The sequence below is a fragment of the Enoplosus armatus genome, chromosome 14 (assembly GCF_043641665.1).
Source record: "Enoplosus armatus isolate fEnoArm2 chromosome 14, fEnoArm2.hap1, whole genome shotgun sequence".
NCBI classification, from domain to species: domain Eukaryota; kingdom Metazoa; phylum Chordata; class Actinopteri; order Centrarchiformes; family Enoplosidae; genus Enoplosus; species Enoplosus armatus.
The window spans coordinates 12976996-13001231 of record NC_092193.1 but is presented as its reverse complement, the minus strand read 5'-3'; the positions used below and the strand labels follow the sequence as shown (position 1 = coordinate 13001231).

At 39.1% G+C, this 24236-nt stretch overlaps 1 protein-coding gene across 1 annotated transcript; it reads right to left on the bottom strand.

The window, feature by feature from the left end:
* Positions 1–1223: 1223 nt before the first annotated feature.
* On the bottom strand, positions 1224–8160 carry kif2c (kinesin family member 2C). Its single transcript, XM_070918733.1, has 22 exons — positions 8100–8160; positions 7900–7994; positions 7662–7763; positions 7113–7161; positions 6990–7025; positions 6094–6234; positions 5654–5767; positions 5206–5303; positions 4975–5070; positions 4825–4879; positions 4514–4676; positions 4101–4191; positions 3936–3999; positions 3581–3672; positions 3332–3474; positions 2765–2978; positions 2411–2521; positions 2176–2243; positions 1960–2038; positions 1782–1862; positions 1580–1673; positions 1224–1378 (listed from the first exon to the last, which is right to left on the bottom strand). Exons 1-22 carry the CDS (start codon positions 8158–8160, stop codon positions 1317–1319), a joined length of 2109 nt encoding a protein of 702 aa, XP_070774834.1. The 3' UTR covers positions 1224–1316.
* Positions 8161–24236: the final 16076 nt, after the last annotated feature.

Here is a 24236-nt window from a genome sequence, read left to right as displayed (position 1 = left end):
TTAATCTGTACATTTCGTTACTGGTTGGTCCCTCCTTTTCCTCTTGCTCTCATCTTGGATTTAAAACACGACTGGCATCCACCTTTAGCACCACCTACTGCACGGGCTGTTCAACTGACCTACCATTACTTGTATCCTGTATATTTTAGTGATCAGTTTAATGTGGATTATGTTGTTACAGATTACAAATTTTAGTTGGAAGTTCATACCAAAGTGAAAAAATAAACAATGAAGAGCTTTGTTTGGAATGAAGTTATTTCCTCTTAAACAAACATGAGCTAGACTTATTGTAAATCCATATCAAACATTGAAACACATTCATAATTGCCCCTACCCCTCAACAGGGTCTTCTTTCCCTGCTGGTGACATTTTGTCTTGAAAAACATTATATATTGTTTTTTATATTTGTTTCTTGAGTGTATTATTCCCAAACACTCCCTCCCACCCTATGAAATACCCTTATACATGACAAATTAAAAATTTAATTTTCTTTTTAGTTCCATCAAACACAAGTCAACCTTTGGGAGATTAAATCACAGACTGATCACAACATCAGGGCTTACTTCTACTCCATATAACCAATTCTCTGTTGCAAATGTATTCTCCAGCCAATTCAAATCGGAGATTTTAGCCCTCTCATGTTTATATCAACTTGTTTTGAAAGTTAACTGATGCTAATTAACTGAAAAGTTAGTTGACAGCTGTGTCCTTCTACTTCCACCTGTACTTCAGGCTGGGGATCAACTTACATTTTCAGTTGTGGCATAGGTGTCAATATGAGTATTTTCCACAAGAATCATTTGTTTCCAACTGCCAATATACTCAGCTAAAACAGTGTTTAATTATGGATTTATTCAAGTCCAAAAAGTACTTAACCGTACACATGTCACACTTTCACTGGGGCTTATGGGTGGCGCATGTTCTCTAGTCTGTCTTGTCAAATATCTGATCAAATAAACGCCACTGATAGAGGTCTTGCGTGTTTTCTTAATTAAACAAATAACACAGTTTTGTTTTAATAGTATTGCTGCTGCTTCCACATTAGCATCAAACTTTGCTCATGGTGTTGGACATAGGAAACAATCCAGTATCTATCCGCCACTGGATGTCATGGCAAAACATGAAAACAGCCACAGCGAAAAGTGCGGCATCCAACAATATACACCAGTAGTTCCCAACTAGTGGTTTCTTAAAAAGACGTTTGTAATGAGTTAGTGTCTGAATACATTTTATTTAATAAAGTCATTAATACAATAAAAGCAAAGGGAATTGCTTCAAAACAGACAGACAAACTTTGTCCAACCGGTGGGCTCATCTCAGTGGTTCAGCCTCGTCATTCTCTCTTGATCCACAGCAGACTGCAAAGCCAGCAACACGTCTGTGGATAACAGGTAAGACTGAATAAGTAATGGTAAAGCACATGTATCCAACTAGATTTTGGTCCTTTGTGTAATACAGTTTTGTCCCGGCAGCATGGTGGCACAGTGGTTAGCACTGTTGCATGGGAGGTGATTCATTTTGGAATATATTGCTAAACTAACGGACAGAAAACCAACATCAAGCTGTGGTTTGTACAAACCCAATAACTTCCGGGTATGATCCACCATGTCAGGAAGTCCTGCCTCGATGTTGTACGAGGTTTGCTCCATTTCCTTGACAAAACCATTTACCCTCTGAGAAACAAAAAAGTGATATACGTGTGAGGACAAAGCCAATAAAAAAAAGAAAAAGGCATCATCACTTGTATGTTGTAAAGAAGACCAGACTTAAGAAAGCTCTACCTTGAGCTCTACATAGACTTTCTCCTCCAGCTCTGCCACTTGGGATATGGCATCATACACACTGGTATCCGCAACAGATTCCTACAACACACAAAAGCAAACAGCAACATTTTAGCAAATTATACATAGTATATAATCAACATAATTATGATTTGGGACTCATCTTGTGCAATCTGACCTCCTCTGTGGAGCTATTTACAGGCTCTTGTGCCTTCGCTGCTCCGCTGGATGTGGAATTGCCATTCAGTTCCTTCACTCTGCCAAAGAGCAGAAAAGGTTTCAAGTTTTATCTTCCCAGGCATTATATTCTTTTCATAATAAGAAAAGACAGTATTTCCATTACAAAAAGAAAAAAAAAAACTATTTACTATAACACCATAAACTAAAGATGTACCTGTCAGCATAACGTAGCGTGTTCATTGTATATTCACATGAAGCCATGCCTGGAGACACCATAGCAATCTATGGAATAAGGGAAGGGAAAACGTGTACATACATTCTGTACTATACTCACACCAGAGTTTGTGCTTGTTCGGCGTGCATTTGCATAATCCGCTATAATGTATAACCCGACCATAATACACCGTATGTCAAACTGGGTGTGAGCCAAGTTCAGTGTTTTAACGTACCATGCAGGTCCTGGACTTTTCTCCAATGAAGGAATCCCTGAGGACCTTGGTCAAAGTGCTCATCCGGAAAGGAATGTGGTCACTGTTCATCCCCAGTGAACGAATGCACTCCTACAGGACACGCGAGTGGACAGACGGGTATGTTAGGTGTGATTTAGGTGCTGTGCATGCATATTTAATACATGGACAAAGTTGTGAGGATGTCAGAGAAGTTAAGCATTTTATCATTTTATCTTATGGTCTCAATTGGAGAGTGCCATGTTTACTTTATCTGCACCCTAGCTGAGGTGACAGAAAGAAAACGGACTCTTCTTACTTTGTGTCCACAGCTACTTATTTATCTAGTGTGTGTACCTTGAGAGCCAGCAGGCTGCGGTTGATCTCGGCAGTCTCAACCAAAGTGCTGCGGTCGTTGCTGCTGACATCTGTGCCGCGCTCATTGCCAGCCAGATCGATCAATGAAAATTTGCCGTGCAGCGTGGTGGCACGGTCATTGCGTCGCAGGACGATCTGGAGGATGGCGTGAGAGCGGGATGAGTTGGCGTTGGCAGAGGTCTGGCCTGATGTTCTGGAGAGACGGAAGGAAAAGGAAAGCAACCACGTTAATGTTACATATTTTGACACAACTGTCAGAAAAATAAGAAAATTCATGAGTGATTCATTATTGTGTTATTACATGGTTTGTCTTCTCAACTGCTAGGCTAAAAGTATTTATTTTTCTATTGAACCAGAAGTTGCATTTGAAGTAGTGATGTAAAAGTATTGTAGGATTTTAGTTTTGGGTTGCTATGTTAAAAAACAAGAAATGAACACTACATATTTAGTGCTCTTTCAGTCGACATTTCGTTTTAGAGAGGTATGAAAGTTTGACGAAGTACGTACCATGAGATTGCAACATACACGTTCTTAACACTCAAGTACCTGCATGCACTGCCCATCTGTATCATCTTGATGACCTCTTCTGCTGTGGACACGTAGACCTCCTCCAGGCCTACCACCTGAACCTGCTGTCGCTCGTCCTCCAGAACACGGAGCTTGGCCTTCTTGTTCAGCAGGTCATACACCTAAGATCAAAAAATATAATTCCCTTTAAGGATAACTTGAATATGCTGATTTATATGTCAAACATTCTCAATACATGTGTTTATGGAGGTAGGAGGTTTTTCTTACTTTTCCATTGTAAATCTCAAAGAAGCTGACGTAGGCAGAGAGATCCAGGTTAGCATACCTCCTGTGGTTGAGATTGGTGAAAACATCCTGGGCTACAAGGGAAAGACTCAACATTATTCAAAGATAAGTTCTCAGTTTGGACCATCCTGAATGTTTTGTAGTTTAAAAGAGTAGAGCAATATAAATGCAACGGGACTCACATCCTGCGTTAACTGGAACAAATACAAATTATGCAGACAAAAACAAATTGCTTTTGATTGATTCCCCGTTAGCTCGTGTGGGATTTCACATTTAGATCACCATCACCTCCCATGTGAAGTGCATAGAGAGCCACTGGGGATGGTTTCGGTCCTACCTGCCAAGGCGTAGATTCCTTTAGCGCTGTTCTGCTGCCTCCCTGTGAAATCACCTCCCATAGTCTAGGGAGAAAATGTGCCAAAAAACAAAAAATAAGTACATTTCACAAATGGAAAATACTGTTTCAAGACAAGTCAACCCCATACAGTAAGCAGAGACTCACATGAGTCTTCCCACTTCCCGTCTGGCCATAAGCGAAACACGTTGCCATACCACCTTCAAAAATGGACTGCACCAAAGGTTTGGCTGTGAACCTAAAGAAAAAATCTGTCAGAAGCTGAATTCTTTAAAACCAAGAAAAAGACAACAATCATAGCATGTATTTATAAGTACACTTTCTATTTCCAACCCTTCATCTTCAGACACATTACTGAACAGATACTACTACTTATTAATCACTGCCAGCTACACTTTCCTAAAAACCAAGTTATTTACAGCCTGTCAGAAAAACACCGGACAGATGACAATGCCTTTAAATCATCACACAGGAGGAAATTCTGAAAAAAAAGAGCTTGTAATCCCCCCTTTTTATTTAGAAACCTAGCTGCTAAATAAAAGGACTAATGAAGTAATTACTTGTAGACCACTTCGTTGGTGGTGGTCTCATTGAAGGAGTAGTCAAAGTGGAAGACTTGGTTGTCCAAGTACTTGGTAAGGTCCACCTTCTGTTTTGGCTCATGAACCAGCAGAGCACCTTTTCCAGGTACAGACACCACATCTATCTCCTTTTTATTAATCTCTGGAAAACACAAGAAGGTCAAAGTCAGCATTAAAAAAAAAACCCAAAAATTGATTATTAAAATAATATTTTTGCGCAGCGTCATTAATTACTCTTTTATATTCAGATGATAATGTATACAGGATGTTAGACGGCACTCCCAATATACCTTGCTTGTTAAGGGGGCGCTTGCGAACGCACACACAAATCCTGTGAGGTTCAATCTATAAAAACACAAGACATGCTGTAAGTGTGGGCTATAATGGCGCACCAGCATATAGCTTCATACAAGGCACATGCTTCTTAAGTCCAAACTTACATGGTCAGCAGCTGATAAGGGGGTTACTTCCAAGGTCTCTCTGAAGTCTTGGATCATCTCATAGAACTTCTGGTTTGGTCGAGAAGCCTCTCCAAACTAGAAAGAAAAGGAAACAAAGGGGATGTAAATTTAATGTGAACTTCTCGTGTCTAAAAGTTCTAACCAAGTCAAACTTTTCCAATTAAAATAAAAAAAGAGATAAATAGCAGAATGAGTAAAAAGAAATCTCACCTTTCCCTTCTTGTTCTGCATGTCAGGGGGCTTTACAACACAAGACAGCCTTTTGCTGCCTTTGTTTAGCTCTTGGGGAGCCACAGATTTTCTTCTGCCTGAAGAACATAGGAGATAATAACATCTAATAACACCCAATTACCTCACATCTCATCGTCACCATTGCAATATCCAACATATTGTATGCGCCTCATATCATGCACCTCCTGTTCTTATTTCTCATAGAATATGGAGTTGATATGATCTATGTGCGCATAATTACTAAATAATTTTGTCTAAAAAAAACAAAAGAAAAGAAAAACAACAATCCTTTGCAGGACAGAAAGGGAGGATGCACTTGTCACATTAGTGTGTAGAGCTTTCTTCCTCTGTCTGTGGGATATTTCTATAGATCCAAGTAATCAGTGGATACACACATCATCATGTTGGTGCAAAATCTGTTACTGACCTTTGACTGCAGGCGGAGGCATTCTCTCGGGTTCATCATTTTCCTTTATTGCCTCACGGACAAGCGACTGTGCTGGTTTGGCCTCATTCTTTCTACGCTGCTGATTAGGAACCGCTAGATAAAGCAGGAGAATGCACTTGAGTTCTTAAAGATGACAAATATTTCAAAATTACTGAACAAAGAAAACACTAAGTTGTACATGGAAAATACCTGAAAGTCTACTCTAATGCATACAACATATCTTTTGATACTATGTGTCATGTGACTGGGCATAATGTGGATGTGCAAAATATACTGTATGACCAGGATTCACAATCACCTGTCAAAGAGAATACCCAAATGTTAAATGAAACTAACATTTGGCTTGCATCAGTTTTTTGGAAAATGTTCTACTTTGTGAATTTATTTTTCAATGATGTTTTCAGAAGATCACAACCAACCAGAGTTTGTGAGGACTGATGAAGGGGGGAGATCAGGGTGGATTATCTCTGGGTTTTCCCGAGAACACTCAGGAACTGGTGCTGGAACAGAGGTCGGAGCCTGGAACAAACATGTCTGCCTGACTTGAGACCGATTGGCAACTGAAAGTAAGACAAATCCAAGTCAAACAGCTGCAGTATGAGTGTCAGTGTCTTAAAGTTGGGAATGTTAAATATTGCTAGCATTGTTCATTTCCGGGGTTAAATGTATTCAAACCCTGATACAATGGAAAGATAAACCATGTCTTTGGTCCACCAAATCAACAAGTGACCATAGCAACAAGTTTGCCATTCTAAGATGAAACGAGATCCTTCAGAAACCCAGAGTGACAGAGAAATGAGCCATAAGAGATTATCATAGGTACAGAAGAGTGTAAGATAAAGTGCGACAGTTAGTGGTTAAACATTTGATTATATTTGCATATGAAAATATTACTGACTGAAGATAAATAGTGTTACTTTCAGTCAATTTAAAAACTGGGTGTTGTGTCATCACAGAGACAACACAGAGAAATGCTGTGTTTGTGCTTTGTTATCAGTTCTGATGCACAGCACTCCTTTCCCCTCTCTTTATTCCCACCCAGAATTTAGAGCAGATAAATCGACAAAAATGGACAGTGCTGCGTGCCCAGAATTAGACAATACCCAAAGTTTGGGTATTTGCATCCCTGTGCCGCTAATCATTAAATTAATGCAGATGATTGCTTGTGTGTAATCAGTGGCCAGGTCTGAGCAGAGTTCAGCTCTCCAAGGATTGTGGATTTTCTGAATTTACACCCAAATCCCATTAACAAAGGAGTGATTCGAAAAAACGACTAATTTGGTTTAGAGAAGAGGAACATGCATGCCTTGCCGACCTGACTCTTCAGCCTTGGTGACTGCTGGAGCAGAGGCTTTTTGGAAGGAAACAAGTGGTTAGGAAAACAAACTTTAGGACATGGCAATCTAACAAAAAACAAAAGTACAATATATTTACATACAGGAGGCAGGGCCAGGAATCCTGGATGAGCGCAGTCGACCCTCATACTTCTACAGAAGAGACAGAGAGGGAGGGAGAAATTGTAATGCAATATAAATCATCTGTACCATTCAACTTTGACATTCTTTTGTAATTTATTGAGTGGGCCAGATTTATGTTGTAGGAGACACAAAACAAGGAAGTAGCTCAGACAGGATTATCAGATTCAGAATCGGGTTTATTGCCAAGTAGGTTTTCAGATACAAGGAATTTGCTTTGATATGTTGGTGCATAAATAAGCTTAGTAAAGAAAAAAGAAAAGAAAAAGAAAGTACTGTCAAAAAAGCAAGCCAAGAATACAAACAGACAAATAGAAATAGGAAGAAATATTACAAAATAAGAAAAATCTATACAATATATCTTATGAAAATGATGAGCTGTACAGTTTGATTATAACTAAACATTTGAAAAGTGTAAATGCTGAAATCCTTACAAATATATTCCAACCTGTTGACACTGATAACAAGCTGCTCCAGATCTTTGTTATGTGAAAAAGTAAGGTGGTACTTGCCTTGTCTGGAGCAGGAGGGGGCAAGTCAGCAGCTTTGTTGGTGACAGCATTTATATGATCCAAAAGCTCTGGATTGAGTGCACACAACTCATTCACTTCAACCTATATCAGCCAAGAGGAGAAATGCAGTAACCTTAATTTAACTGTCAACGGGATATTTCAAAAGACATTCAGTATGGGTGTTTATGAGAGAGTTCATATCACTAATGTAACTTTCTGTGTTTATGGACTTACTGACCTCCTTCCCCCGGCAGATGTTCCTCTCATGCCACTCCACCATAGCAGTGGACTTGCCGGCATCGACGGACTTCACAGTTGCCAGATGCACTCGACCTGGTTTGCACATAAACAAACAGCAGGTCAAAGTGAAGCTTTGTTAACGACATACAGCGTTATTATTTGGAAGGTGAAAACTGCAAGAACTCAACATCAGCTCACCATCACTTCGACTGATTTGAACAGATAGTCCCACAAGAAGTCTGGACAGGCTGCTCTCCATTTTATCCGTCTCTGTCCTGTCACAGAGAAATCAAGACTCAGGTAGGCTAACGTTAACGTTAGCGTTTTGGTAACGACCTAAGTAACTCGCACTATTAAGCAATTATGTTATGGTCGCTATACAACTACATCCTCCTGTCATCAATAAATGAACAAACAATTAACTATGATCGTATACTTATTATTTTTTTTGTTTATTTTTTCTCACCAACTAACGACAAAAATCAGCTCACCTTCGTGCCAAATTCACTGCCGCCCAAGATTTAAACTGGCATGACTTCCGGGTATTTAGGAATCTGATTGGTTCTCGTCATCGTATGCGTCCTTCTTCTTCTATGGCTTTTTTAATGTAAAATCCAAATTGGCGTTATACTGCCACAGCCTGGATCGGTTAGGATCTGCCTCTAATGAAAATCAACGGTAAGTTAAAAATCACAAACTGTAGGCTTCCTGTTTTAATGCAAACTAGCCGTCAGGGGAGTACAAGTGTCGTAATACATGCAAATATAACTAAGTAGCCTCTATAGGTGTATACATAGGCCCATCACAAATGCTTTTGAGAAGTCTACTATACATTTTATGACATTATACTTTTGCAGCACAAGGATACACATCAGAGAGAAGAATAGTTTTTACTTTACTACACTATTCTGATGTTTTAGTCACCAATTTGCAGAAAGAGGTTATATATGCAAAACACATGATGAGCTCATAATATTTGATGCACTGTTAACCACCATATGGAGTAATTAGATTTCCCACAATATTAAAATATTTCTTACAGCTGATATCTTTGATTACCCACAGTAACAGTGGGTAATAGCAATAGTGCATAGTTTAGATGCAGGAGTAACAGTAATGTGATACCAACAAAATGTCTACATGTAAATAGAGTTTAAGCTTATTTAAATCTGTTTCGTGGGAAATCATTTTCTGTAAGTAATGCCTGTTTACTGAACAGCTAACTATGTTCAGGAAGAGAGTTTTCAGATCAGGCGAATATTACATATATGCAACTAAAACAACAAAATAAAAAGTGTAAGAACAACATTACAATATAGTCATATGGATAAGCATATTTGCAATTTTCCCAGTGGTACAATTACTTCAGAAATGACACTGTTCATGACGGTGTTGTTGTCACCAAACTTCTGTAAACAACATGTCTCGAGTCTCGAGTAAGAGTCCTGACCATGGATGCAGCAGGCATAGCAACTGCTATGATTTTAGCCAGGCTAAAATCTGCTGTCTGATGAAATATCTCTGCTCACAGAGCTGGAGTAGAAGGTCAATGTGTAGCTTCAGGTGTGATTCCTAAGCTTCCTGGTGATGCATCACGAAAGGCTTTTTCTCATTTACTACATCATTGCCTAAGATAATTTTTCATATTGTTACTGCACTGCAGTCACACACACCTACTAATTACATATTTCAGATATGTGAATCCATGACTTGATACTTCCACAGTAAACTTTAACTGTTGCTGTGCTGTTTGCTGCTCAGTTGTGCCCAAATTCTGCTAAACGCTGATCCATTTAGCCTTCAGCATTTCATCCATGTAACCACAGAAGCCCTGTATTTGTCCACATGCTCCCTCCCTCCCCACACCTATCGCAAAGCAGGCACAACAGGTCAGTCCCCCATGACAGCAACAATCAGGGACAGCTGGAGAATGACCCATAATGCAGTTCATCCTTGCTTTCTGCGTGGGAGGCTTCCCATTTTTCCTCTCTTGTTTTTGCCCCCCAGCCTCCCCACTCCTCTGTGCCCACACCCTCTCAGCCTCCAAACCTCCTAACTATACACAAGCCGGACTTATGTATACACATTCCCCCGCAAGCGAACGCTGACACATGACAAATCAAAGGTCTAATAAACAGCTTGTGCTGAACAATTTCCCCCCACCACCAAAGGATGAAAAATAAACAAATCCCTGTCGGTTTGGCCCGGCCAGGCCATTTGGTAGGTCTGTCTGTCGATGACTGGGTGGCCCAGGGCTGCTCGGTGTGAGGCCTGGGATGGAGCCACAACTGTTTCCTGTGAGCAGCCCAACCCCCAGAACCTCTCCACAACTGGCTTAGTGGGTGGTATTCCCCCTCCTCCTTCTTCTCCTCACATCCCCCAAACTCCTACACCCTCCTCTCCTCTCCTCTCTCCCTCAAACACTGCTCTCTTCCCCGAGCGCTCCTCCCCCCTTTTCGTCCCTTCCAGTCAGTCGGTCCATCCATTCTCACAGATTCAGTCTCCGACTAAGCACTTCCTCAGTGGCCTCGAGTGGATGCAATAGGATAAACACGTTTTTAAACTTCTGTGTGCTGCATTAAAAAAAATAAAGTTTCTCGTCTGTGTGTTTACTTGTGTTTTTGTACACATGTCAGCTCTACAATGACATTAATAGTGATGACATTGTTTAAAATGATGCCATGTGGGCGCTTGAGCTCAATATACCTTCATCATTTACTGCCAATTATTAAATACTATTAAGAAGGAGTGATTGTTTTGCCTGCATACATCCATAGAAAACATTTGATCATTACAAACAACATCAGGTGTTATCAAAGTCAATTATATCCTTGCCAAGCTTTTAATTTTCTCTGTCTTTTATGTCTCTCTTTGAATTTATATTCAATGAAAACTCACACTTCCTGTTTTAAATTATAGACTACAAAGAGAGAGATCATCTGTGGATGTGTGGGCATCCTTAAATGTTGTTATGACTCTTTGAACCTCTATGGTATTTGGATTTATTTAATTAATTGTGATACATTTATTGGTTTCAAGTAAGTCATTAAAGTGTTTCCATGTGTATGTCTGTCTCTGTTAAGTTTGTATCAAATCTGAGTATTCTGGTGGTCTTTATCTTATCACAGCATCTTACACGAAGGCTATAAGTGACATTATGGTGATGATTAATGTTTCTTTTATTCTTGTCAGATTTATAAGACAATGTGCACGTTTACATTTGTGCCACGGTTGTACTTAGATGTAAAAGCATTCAACAGCTTTTTGTTTTTTTTAAGTTTTGTGTGCGTTCATTGCATAAGAGTTTGGGATCTTACTCAGCCTGTCATTGATTAGAGTTATCCATTTCATTTGATCTATCTGTACATAGCTGTGTGGAGATTACAGTCACGCAAAAGCAGCAGCAAAGTTTTGAGGCACTGGTTTCTCAGTCTGTAGGGTGGTGGTGGTGATTTTGAGGAAGAAGGGGTCTGTTTAACTGCTCCCCCTTTTTCCATCAGTCCAAACGCATATTTTCTCAGTGTAAAGAAAATTGGCAGAGGCCAAGGCTCTGTTCCCCTATACAGACTAAATAAACACACATGCATACAGTACGTGAGCTGAGCACACTTTACAAACCACCCAGGAAGGTTGACAGACTTGGAGAGGAGCAGGGGAAGAACAAAGAGTATTAAACTACTAACCTCCTATCACTTTCTTTTGGTTTCAACTAGAGTAAATAGTTTTAATTATGTCATTCTTTGACAAACATAGCATTTGATATCCATACTTTATGTCTTTAAAATTGCTTCAATTCAATTGCAAAAACCCCTCAAAAAGGGTCAGCTCTAGTCATTTTGGCTCATGGAGAAACTCTCAAATGCAGTAGACTTTTGATTTTTGACAGCCACCACTCACAGTGATGCTGGAACACAGAGCAATAAGATGGTATGGGAAGATAATAAGAAGAACTCATATATTGTTCAACTTGAAAAAGCTGCGTAATTCTGCTGGTCTAATTTTTCTTCTCTGAAGTTAATTTTCTTTACTAAATGTTTTGCATCTTATTTAAAGGAAAACCTATCTCACATCTCTGTAATATTAGGATGCCTATGTTGCATTATACAACATGGCCAGCAGAGAGCAATACAGCTACAAACTGAAAGAGCAACATACAGCAAACTCTGGACTTGGAAATAAAAGCACTAACAAGACATATGAGCCAATATTAGAATCACATTTTTCTAAGTGTACTTTTCTACAGTGTCAACCAATTGATGGTCTGGTGTGATTTATTGTTTCATAACTGAACTCAGTGTGCGTCCAACATAGCTACAGCAGGGATTTAAAACCTCTCCGGCCAAGGAGCCAAACTGAGCAAATACTGAGCGAGTCTGGAACGTTCACTCATTAAAGCATATTAGTATTCTTGGCATGTGGGGATCCACTGAAACATGCCAGTGACCCATTTTGGTTCCCGGCCCATCATTTAAGAAAAGCTGCCATATAGACTAAGCTTACTCTTCAAACACATCGTTTCAAGCAGTGCAGTAGTTCAGTTAGCAGTTTATTCACCTTTGAGCTCTGGCACACACACACGGCCCCGTGCCAACGGTCACCTAAGTTTGCCCAGCTGGCAAATTTTATTTTTTTCTTCAACTATAATTTTGTTTATGTGTTTGGTCTCTGCAGTAAAGAGGGGTCAGGGTAGTACACACAGCTGCTTGTACACTACGGGAAGGACTTGTCTGTCCACAGGTTGGTTACTTCTGCAGTATCACAGCATCACTCTGGCAATCAATTGGAACGGTTTCATACCAAAATAATGTTGATTTTTGAGATTAATAGAATCATATCAGAGGATGCAACATGTTAACTGAGATGTCAGTGAGCTGGTGTGTATTGCAGGTGAGGTTGACCTGTATTTGGATTGGAGTTTCAGTAACTTATGTTCTGTCACAACGTGTCGGCCTGTTAGCTCATGTACTCAGAAGAGGAGCACTGTGTTGACTGCTAGGAGTGACAGATGTCAGTGAATCTTTAAGTTGCTGCTGGTGATTATGAAATACTGTATAGCCCTGAGCATGTGTGAGTGTCTGTGTCTCTATTTTAACAACTCAGTGGTGTAATGAACTTTCTTAAAGGTAGCCTATAGAAATAACACAGAATCTACTTTTGCTGTAACTCTGCCCCCTGTTGGTCAGAGCATGTTGCAGATGTTGCAGGACACAATTGACACACATGAATACATACAGTATATCCAATGTGTGTATATCCAATGCTCTTCTAGCTTTAGTATAAAATAATACTATAAAATATTGAAATACATATCTAAAAAAAGGAACATTTTTCAAACATGCTTGAGCAATATGTGCACAAGTAACAAAAAAAGGTTTATAACCAATTACAAATTTGGCAGCCTGACATTTGAGGTGATATAATGTGACACGTTTAGTAAAAAACTAAACATGTAGGACACTTTTAGGGCACTTGTAGGACATTATAGGACTTAAAGATCTTGTGGGCTGCAGTATTGAATGCCATTAGTGTTATTGCTTCACACCCACAGTCACACACATGTTCAGTCACAGAGTGCAGCTCTTGGTTTCTCTGTTTCTCCATTTGGTCAGTAACTAGTCCACAGGGCCACTCTGTCACTCACAATTTCCCTGTTGGTCTTCATCAGTTTTCCATTTCATACTGGAGAGCTGTGCTACTTCACAGCAAAACATTAGAACAAAAATAAGGTTTTTCAGCTTAAAACTTGATTTAAACCTTTCCATTGAAACTTAAGTGACAAAATAAAATGCGTCTGAAACAAAGTTTCATCCATGGCTGTGACATTAGCCCATAAATTCTATTCTTGAATTCAATAAGTTTCTTTATATGAACCATAAAGATTGAGATACTGCAGGCCTGCATACAACCTCTTTAAGGGAACACCAGTCAAAACCGCAAACCATGAATAGCGTGGAAATGTGTCAGTGTGCTTTTGAAATTAATCCTTAAAACCCACCAGTGTTTCTTTTTTTCTTTTTTACGGGACTCACCAGAGAAGTCATATGCTTGCTTGCACAGTGCAGGGTACAACATGTGGACCCCACAGTTCTCAAAGAACAACTACACCTATATCCAGAGTTTTACAGCCCTCTCTGAAACCACAGCGATGGGATGCACTGAAAAAAAGTCATTTTTGTTTATTATTGAGTCCCAAAAGCATAATTTTCTGATATTATTTCTGGGTGAAAAAAACTGACAGCGCGGTGAGATAACTGCAAAATGTTTCCATTACAAATGAACTTGAAATGAAAATGAACTGTAATGTAATGTTGCCTTATTCTGTCTTCCTTCAAGATACTAACGCTGATTTCTACAAAAGTCTTGAAACAAGTTGTAATCTTACTTCACTGGCAGATTGTATCACCTTTTTTAAGAACAGAAGACTTGTAGGCTTCAGCAAATTCCAAAAATGACGTAATAAGATGAAGATTTTCTTTCCAGGGCAAAGAAATGAGCCAACACACCAGGATCATATTTTTACGTTGTGGAATTAAAGCTTCCTCTCCAAAAAGGCTGTGAACCCGACTCATTTAGCTTGGATCAATTTTGCCTGCATTGACGATTTGTAAAACAAAAACAGCTTCAGTTGCACACTATATTCCCTGGCTCATGTTAAGTAATGTGCTGTTTGTGAAGAAAAGCAGCCTCGGTTTGAGGCAAATAGAAGATTAGTAGTTCGCTTAACCACGAAAGCTGAATTGACAAAGGGGAGAAAAAAAGACTTATAAACTCAAATTTTATAAACAAAAATTACAGAAATAAAGAAACCACAGCACCGGCCACACTGTGAGTTCTGAAGTGCGGTTTAAAAAACACCACAGCAAACGTTGGTTTATCATCAAAGATGTCACCACCATTAAAAACAAAAGATTGGAAATAGTAATCTTGCACGTTACCACTTTAACCTCAGTGACAGCCATTTTAGTGTTGTGATTCAAGGCAGCGTACACACATTGATATATATTTGTACTGTTTTTATACAGTGCTTCGTTAAATGACCTAGTGACTAACTTTCCTGTATTATTTTATGAAGCATTAACTCTGTCAAATACTATGTCTGATCATTACTGGGTGATTTTCTTAAATAAACCTGAGCTGATTAGCTGATTTGCTTAACTCTTACAGTACTGTAATATGCTACCTACACTGTAGTGTTAGTTTTATTGTTAGTGCGGCCCAAATGTGTTAATGCCATTGTTTGCCTTTTCCATTGCATAGACAATTATTTGGCAGACCCGGAGACAAACGGTATTGAAAAACCACGCTTATGCATGGTGTCAATTATAGTTTATCCTCTGGTTTGCCTAACTTGCTTTCGAGTAAAGGCTCTGCCTTATTGCTCCCCAGCCTGCCCAGTCCTCCTCCTCCTCCTCCTCTCCTCTTCACCACATGAAATGGCTGTCTGTGCCAGCCTAGCGCTGAGCCTTCATTAGCTTTTACTACCCCACTTGGATGTGTTTAGCTTTGCTCTCTTTCTTTGCCTCTCTGTGTGTCTGACTGTGTGTGTGTGTCTCACCCTCTGTGTGTGTCTGTGTCTGCATATGTTTAATTACCAACCCCCGCCCTCCCTTTGGAGTACCCCTCAATGCCATGCCACCATATCATTACACTGTGGCTACAATTTAAACTTCAGTCACACATACACACACAAACCAACATACCCTGGCTGCCCTGCAAATTGTAAAGAGGAGACAGTGGGGTACTGTAGAGAGCTGCTTTAGCTCCTTTATTCTCCCCTAAAATGGAGCTCTCAAGTGGAAAAACACACACATGTACATAGAGTGATGCAGGGAGAGAGGGAGAGCATGAAAAACACAACAAAAAAAAATGCAGCGCAGCAAAACCCATCACGACTGATCCACAACTACGTCTGGTGTTCAAACTGTTATTGTTTGAACTAAACAAACCACTTATAAACACAAGGCCTCTGCCTTACGAGGCTCATATTTAGGCCCTTCTGTAAACAGCAAAGCACAGAATGAATCAATTAAAAGGGCATTACGCTGGTTCCTGTTTATTTAAAACATGTTTACACTATACGGGCCCTCCCGCCTGTCTGCATGATTGCCTGGAACTTCGTATTCCTCCTCCTCCTCCTGCCACCCCTCAATAGGCCCGGTCACGGCCAAGGTATATCAAACACACACACACACACACACACACACACACACACACACACACATACATACACACACACACACACACACACACATACACACACACATACACACACACACACACACACACACACAGGGGGGCATAGATTACAAACACATTTGTTACGTTGAAGAGCGTTTTCAGTAAATATTGATTTCGTTCTTCCTCTGTTTCTGGGAGAGATGATTAGAAGAACTCGGCTGGAGCAACAATCTGCTGCAGTGTGCAATCACTGTGCAGGAACACATACAAATACAGGCAGCAGCAGAGAAACTCAACTCTCAAAGGAGATTTCCACAGGCACAGAATGGCAAGGGAGCAAATGATTGTGTAATTAAGTGAGTGAAATTAACATGTGCATGGACTGATTAATAAAATATTTAACAGAGGAAGACTGAAGATTGTTTTAGAACATCATTGCTACATTAGAAAAGGTTGCAAATGGCTTCATAAATTAAATTGTGTGTCTGATGGTCTGAACTATTAGTACACTGTAATCATAGACTGTTTTGTGTTATTTACTCTCCTTATTTTATTGTTGCCATGTAAGATTAAAAAAAGTAATGTTAAAACAAATACAATGTCACTATTATTATTTGGACAAAAGGTATGAGAGTTATAGCCTCATTTGAGAAGGCTTAATATTAAACGTTTCATTGTAAAGCCGACATTTGTAGCATAAATTAATTAAGGAATAGGAGTCACTGATTGGGATTATTATTAGATTATAAGAGTTAGATCAGAAGAGCAATACCCCTCTGAAATCTGTGCATTAACTACGGAGCTAGAGCCAGGAGACAGTTAGCTTAGCTTAGCATAAAGGGGGAAACATCAAGCCTGGCTCTGTCCCAAGGTAATAAAATCTATTTACCAGCACCTCCAAAGGTCACTAATTTACACATTACATCACACATCTTTTTTTAATCTGGACAAAAACAGAAGTGTAAAAACTTAAAGTTGTAGTTTTATAGGGGTGTATGTGCTGGAACTGTAACAGGAGGTTTAACATGCTAATTAGTGAGCTTAAGAGATGCTGGAAGGCAGATTTTTAACCTATGGACAGAGTCCAGGCTAGCTGTGCCCCCCTGTCTTTGTGCTAAACTAAGCTAAGCTTTGCCTGGCTCTAGCTTCATATTGAACAGACAAACATGAAAGTGGCATCGGCCTTCTCATCTCACTCTCGGGAAGAAAGTCAATAATGTCCAATTATTACTTTAGTGAAGAACTTAATTAGATATTTGGCATTAGATACATGAAGCCGGTGGTTGGACATGCACCTCATGTAACAGGCCATGTTCAATTACATGAATTTCATAGTTTTTTCAATATAACTGTGGGGTGGATGTGGACTTGCTTACATTTGACATGTATTTTACTGTAATGTAAAGTACATGGAGTCTGCCTGTAATGAAATGTTCTATATGAAAAACTTTCTTTATTTCATTTTGAGGCATCAAACTCATCCTTAGTTAGGAGACAAAAATAATGTAAGTGCTAAGAAACTTGGGAATGGGGTCACTGGGGTTTGAAAGTTAATTAAAATTCCAGTAATGGTTTGAGTTTCAAACTGGGGACCAACTTCTGGGTTATTGTGGCTTTAATTTTCAAATCCTAAAAGAACTCTCCAGCAGATATGTCTCAGTTTACGAGCAGTGTTGCTTCTCTAAAAACACACATATTTCTTTTACATCTATCACTGTATTGTAGCTGCGAGAGAGTCATTCTATTGAAACAAAGCATTGCTGTGAATGTGGAGAGAAACAATCCCCATTCCCCAGATTTGTGTGGTATGTCACCCTGAAGTCTGCTTTCTCACTGGCTTTACAGCTAATTCCCCCATTCTTCTCTGCTGCGCTTAGTGCAAAAGTACAAACACATACACCACCCCCTGCCTCACACAGACACGCATGCCAGTGCATGTTTTTACACACACACACACACACACACACACACACACACACACTTTTCTTTACTAATCAGCCCTATTGAATTCCAGCAACAATGGGCGCTCATCCTCAGGCCACCCAAGCAGTGCACGCACTCACACACACACACACACACACACGCATACACACCATCACCAGCATCACCAGATCACGAGTTCAGTCTTTTGTTCCTTCATTGTGTTTTCTTTTCCTCCATTGATCTCACCTTCACACTCAGGTCAGGAGTTGGCACTGGGAGATCGTGTTATCTGGACTATCAGCTGCTATCTGGGCCCACACACTGCACTCACACACAGGAAGGAGGGAGTGAGCCCCACTGGTCCTCCATTACTGTGTAGAAGCACACATGTAGAGGATTTATGGTGTTGTATGTTCATGCTGTCTATGATGCTATAATGTATTGACTGTGGTGCTCCCTTATTGTTGTTATCTCTGTTCCTTTACAGATGTATGCATACACATTATTATCAAACTTTTTGTTTTACTTTTTCTGTTACCCTACTTTCACTTTTGAAAAATGTTCGGATCCTTTACTTAAGTAAAAGTACTAATACCACACTGTAAAAATACTCTGTAAAAGTAAAAGTCCTGCATTGAAAAAGTAACAGGAAAATTTACTTTAAGTATTAATAGTAAAAGTACTCAAAGCAGAAAAACGGCCGCTGTGACTGTTATTCTGTTGTATATTATATAATTAGATTATTATTACTCATGCATTAATGTAAAAACAGGATTTTACTGTTTTACTTGGTTGAGGTGGAGCTGATTGTTAACTATGTCATGTGGGATTAATGATTATTTTCATTATGGATTAATCTACTGATTATTTTTTGATTAATAGATTGATTGTTTTGTTTGTTAAAATTTCTGAAATAGTGAGAAATGCCGTCACAATTACCCAAAGCCCAAAGTGACATCTTTGACAATGCTTGCTTTGTCAGTCCAATGAATTGAATATACTGTTGGGTAGTTTAAGTTATAACAAAGCATCATAATTTGTAAAGTAACTAGTGACTAAAGCTGTCAGATAAATGTAGTGAAGTAAAAAGTCGCAGTATAAAGTAGCATGAGAAGATAATACACAAGTAAAGTACAAGTACCTCAAAATTGTACTTGAGTAAATGTACTTAGTTACATTCCATCACTGAAAATGTGTCTGATAATCTGTTTTGGAAAGCTTCAGGGAGCAAAGTAGAACAATAATGTGTGAAAGGTTTTACTGAATAAGAAACCCCGCCAAAAGACACTCATCATAACCATAAAGGGCAACCATCAAACCACATCACTAATTCTGTTTCTCGGCTGAAGTGGTTTAGCAATCATTGTTCCAATGATAGAGGACACAAATAAAAGATATAGGGACAAAAAAAATGCCAAGATAGAAAATAAAAACAGAAAAGGTTTGCTTTTACTGTAATGTGACAACAGGCGTAGATGATTACAGCTTTCTGTGTTCACCCTTTGGATCATTTCTCTTTGACATCGGACTGGTTTTGTGCACTCAGTCACAACAAGGAATCAATTCCATAGACTCTGACAATAATGTGAACAAAACAGTTTCACACACAAACTAATTAATTAATCATGAGAATGCAGAGGGCACATTAGACACATCTTTCATTCATAAAAAACACATATATGGCAGAATATTTTCATTAACCTCATACTCTGTCTATAAGCATCTAAACAGGGGAACAAGAAATTAAATCTATTGAAACCAGCCTGTGTCATCACATCTGTTTTTGGTTATTTCATTAATTTCTTTCTGGGACATTTAAAATAAAATGAATGGGTGCTGTAGAACAGTGGACTCTTAAATTAAAATGTTTCAGTATTACAGCCACATAAAATAGAATAAGTATTTTGACTGTGAAGATGTGGTATAGCTGCTTAGTGATCAGCAAGACACACCTAAGTAAAGTTGCCTTTCTTGAGTGAATGTTGAAGTTTTCTCCCTGTGTTCTCCTGGGTTTCTTACTGCTTATTGTTCATAGCTGTGAATATTAGTCCGAACAGTTGTATACCTGATTTCCACCAAATGTGTGCTGGGATAAGCTCCAGCTGTGCCATGACCCATAACTGGACAGCAGGTATTCATTTTGTTGTCACTGAGCTGTAACATTAAATACAACATGTGCTCCCCGGATGACATCACTCAGGGGGCAAATTTGTTGTAATTGACGTACAGCCTTAAAACTAAATCAGTCTGGCCAGTGTTGTTTGCCGCTTGGGTGTGTGTGTGTGAGATACAAACTAAATAAATGGAATTTAAGTTCAATTGAATTTAAGCTTGGGTTGAACCACATAGCTCGGTATGAACATTGTGTTGTACTGTCTGCCTTTATGTGTGTGTGAGAGAGCATGTGTGTGTGTGTGTGAGGTTTGGTTTAGAGGTGGACATGCATGACAGTAACTTCAAAAGACTGAGGTATCAGATTCAGACATGGGCTGCACTGCTTGGGCTGACAAACGAGGAGCTGTTGTGTGAGAAGCGAAGGAATTTACAGCATCTACCTTTCATCTACACAGGTGGGCCTGTGTGTGTGTGTGTGTGTGTGTGTGTGTGTGTGTGTGAGGGAGGAGCCCAGGAGGTGTACGTGTGAGTATGTAGTTTGTTTTGTGTTTTAGTTTAGTGTAGTGTACATACGCATAGTAGTGATGTCTGTGTGAATGTGAGTGTGTATGCTTGTGTGTGTGTGTGTGTGTGTGTGTATGTGTGTGTGTGTGTGTGTGTGTGTCTATCTGCATTCACAATGGTGGAGATTTAGACAGACGAGTCACAACAATGATCCAGGAAGCCAGTGATCCCAGACACTTTCCAGGTGGTTCAACGCTCCAGTTCAGTGGTTCTCTGTGTTAATTCATTGCTCATGAAGTGGAGACGTTTTAAACACGTTTTAAACGCTGTAGTAAGGCAGCACATATTGCCAAATGTTTGCATCCATGAATGTAATAAGAAATGTTACCAAACAAGCAGGAATGGGACAATAAAGTGTGTAAGGTAAAACATGTTGAGGGATTATTTCCTAACCCAGGCTCGTGGGTCTTTCAGTGGGTGTCAGGTGACTGACAGGAAGCAGAGCGAAATGTGTGCTTCCACAAGATGAAAACACTCACCTCAGGCACATTGAAATGAAAACCAATCTGATTCAATCCTGCAGTGAGTTATCTATTTAATAATGTTTAAAATAAATTAATGATTTTTTTTTCATGTAACCCAAGAAAGTCAGCAAATGGCTTCTTAGGGTATTACAGTAATCCTGACTTGGTGTCATGCTATAACTATGCAGTCTCCTGACTTCACTGATTGGATGTTGTGTCATCATAACTCACAATATGGAAGTGACAATTTTGGTATTCTTAGAGACGTAAGAACAGTGGTGGGACTGAAAATGTGAAATCCATCCTGATGGTGGAGGTAGAGGAAATGCTATGAGGAAATTCACTTCAGGCACCATGAATGTCCACATCTAATTCCACGGTTATCTGCCTATAGTGATTATGAGATATCTTGTGTGTAAAGTTGACATTTTGGCCTGAGGGTGGTGCCAGAGGAAAGTTGTCCAAAATGGAAATGTTTCATCCTCTGGTAACTATTAATGTCAGCAGCAACATTATATATTATATATATTTTATATACATATAGAAATCCAGTTTTTAGACTTGGAGATTACTAGTCATGGATTAGTGTTGGTCACAAAACATTTTGCACTTAACAAAGGTCGAAGATGTTACCAAAATCCTGAGGATCATCCTCTGAGAACCATGCAAAACCTCCATATCAGTTGTCAGACGTGTTGGAGGAAAGATGTGGGTGGATGGAGTCTAGTTATTAAACAATGTTTTGAGGCCTGATTCATAAAATCTACTTGGATATCAGTTCAACAGGTGCTGTCCTAGAAAGGCTATACTTTTCAATCTTTTGCTGGTGCAGTAATACCTTAATAATGAAGGGCTATTGATCGTCACGTGTGCATGATTTGTGATTTGTCCTGTATAAGTTCTCTTGAATGGGAATAGTTGTGCTTGTACCTGATTAATGAAGTTGAGAGATCTTAATAAGAGTCAGCATATTGAGCATCTAGCTGATTTCATTGTTTGTATGATTTACTGTAGGCCTTATATACATGGATATCAACGAACCTTGTTTGACACCTCAACAATGCTCCTTGATAATAGAGCAGCCCTATTGAACCAGTATATTTAACTAGCAAACACTGTCAGTTTGTATGTTAGCTCGTCTGATAACAGTAGTGTCCCTTTAGCTCTTCACGAGGTCACAGGCAAACACACACAAACACATACTCGAAAAGACTGGCAGAGACCGCAGAAGCACTTTTTTCATTCAATTTATTTTGTTAGTTAAATTTCTATAGCAGGTGAGGGAACATAACGGTCACACGAAGGTTTTCTTGAGCATAGTTTTCAGAAGTCACAGTGTTTTAGACATGGACAAGAACATTTAAAAAAATGACAATGAAGAAGGAAGGGCCAAGAGGAAACTTAAAAACAAGGTGTAACAGTGACACAATCCTACACACCTTCTCCTTCATGGTCCCCCAACTGCCCCCTTTGCTCCACCCCCCCCCAAAAAAGGCCTCTGCTCTAAAGTGTTGTCACCCCCCCCCACCCCCACCCCCCCTCCCAAAATGCAAACAAAACAAAACAACAAAACAAAAACAAACTTGGCAACAAATAGATATATTTATATATAATATATATTCACTCTTTAAAAATAGAACTTCAGTCTAGATACTAACATCTGTACAAACTACAAAAATAAAATTTTAATATAAATAATTTATATGGCATGACATTAACAATTTTTTTGAAATAAACTACAAACCAATGCAGGAGCCCCCCCCCCCCCCTCCCTTTAAACTCCTCACCACTGTCTGACAACGCCTGCTGGCTGTCTATGGTCTGATCGAACTGTAAATTGTGCTTTGCTCATTTTGCTTAATTATTCACAACTGCACAGTAGCTACTTCACTTTTCTTTCATTATTTACAAAAGAAACCAAAGCTGCCACTTTAAAAGTAATTTAAAAAATAGATCCGCAAGATTTTCCCTGCAATTTAACCTGGCAGTGATGAGACCAATACTGAACAACAACAACAATGGAAACTTTGTAAAGCAAATTACATGAAAATCCTATGAACGAAGGAATATGTAATGTGACATATATGAGGTTTGTATTAGCAAGAAGAGTGAGACATTAGAAAGTGAGTCAGAGCAGGTTGAAGCATTATAAAGACTGAACCAGTTTACATAATGTAATATTTGCACAGGGTCACAACAACATGAACGTGTTACAACCCTAAGCAGCCAGCGAAGAAAAAAAGGAGAAAATAATAATAATAATAATAATAAAATAAAATATAATCACTCCCTTTGCATTGGATTTTATAATTCCCTTTCAAAATAATACAAGAGGGTGAACAACACAACTGTCAAACACAAAGTGACAAATGTGAACTTCACCCACTGTAGAGCTTACAAAAACTGCAGAAGAAAAAAAAAATCTTATCACAGCTCCTTCAAGTAGTTTAAAACTGCAGAGGACATTGGGACGCCCAGACAAAGATGAAACATGAACATGAAATATGAATTAGGTGGGACTGTTCACATTCAACAATACTCAGACAGACGGACAGATGACGGTGAGAAGTGACAAACATTAATCTGCTGCTTGACAAACATTCTGCGTCTGGACGAGACAAAACAGGCAAAACATATTTACGCAAAAAGCGAGAACATAATACTGAGCTCTGAATGCTGTGATAACAAAGGAAAAGGGGACAAATTGAAGGCACGACGGTTACTACTGTTAAGAAAACAGTATTTGCTGTGTAATTCTCTGCTTCTTCTTTTTTTTATAACAGTGCACACTGTAACAGAGAACTTCTATTCTGAAAATACAACAGATAGTGTGTCAGAGGCAGAATATCTCACAGTACAATGCTGTGTACAAAGTTATACTGACTTAAACCAGAGGGGGGAAGAGGGGGTACTGCATTTTTTAAGGCAAATCACTTAAAATTATTTTGAAAGTGTAGCAGCAAAAAAAAAAGAACACAACAATACAAATAGAAATAAAACACTGACACTGACATGTATGTTCAATAGCCTAATATCTTAATAACATCTCACTTTTTGTGGACACTTTTTACATATAGCACATTTCTTATTC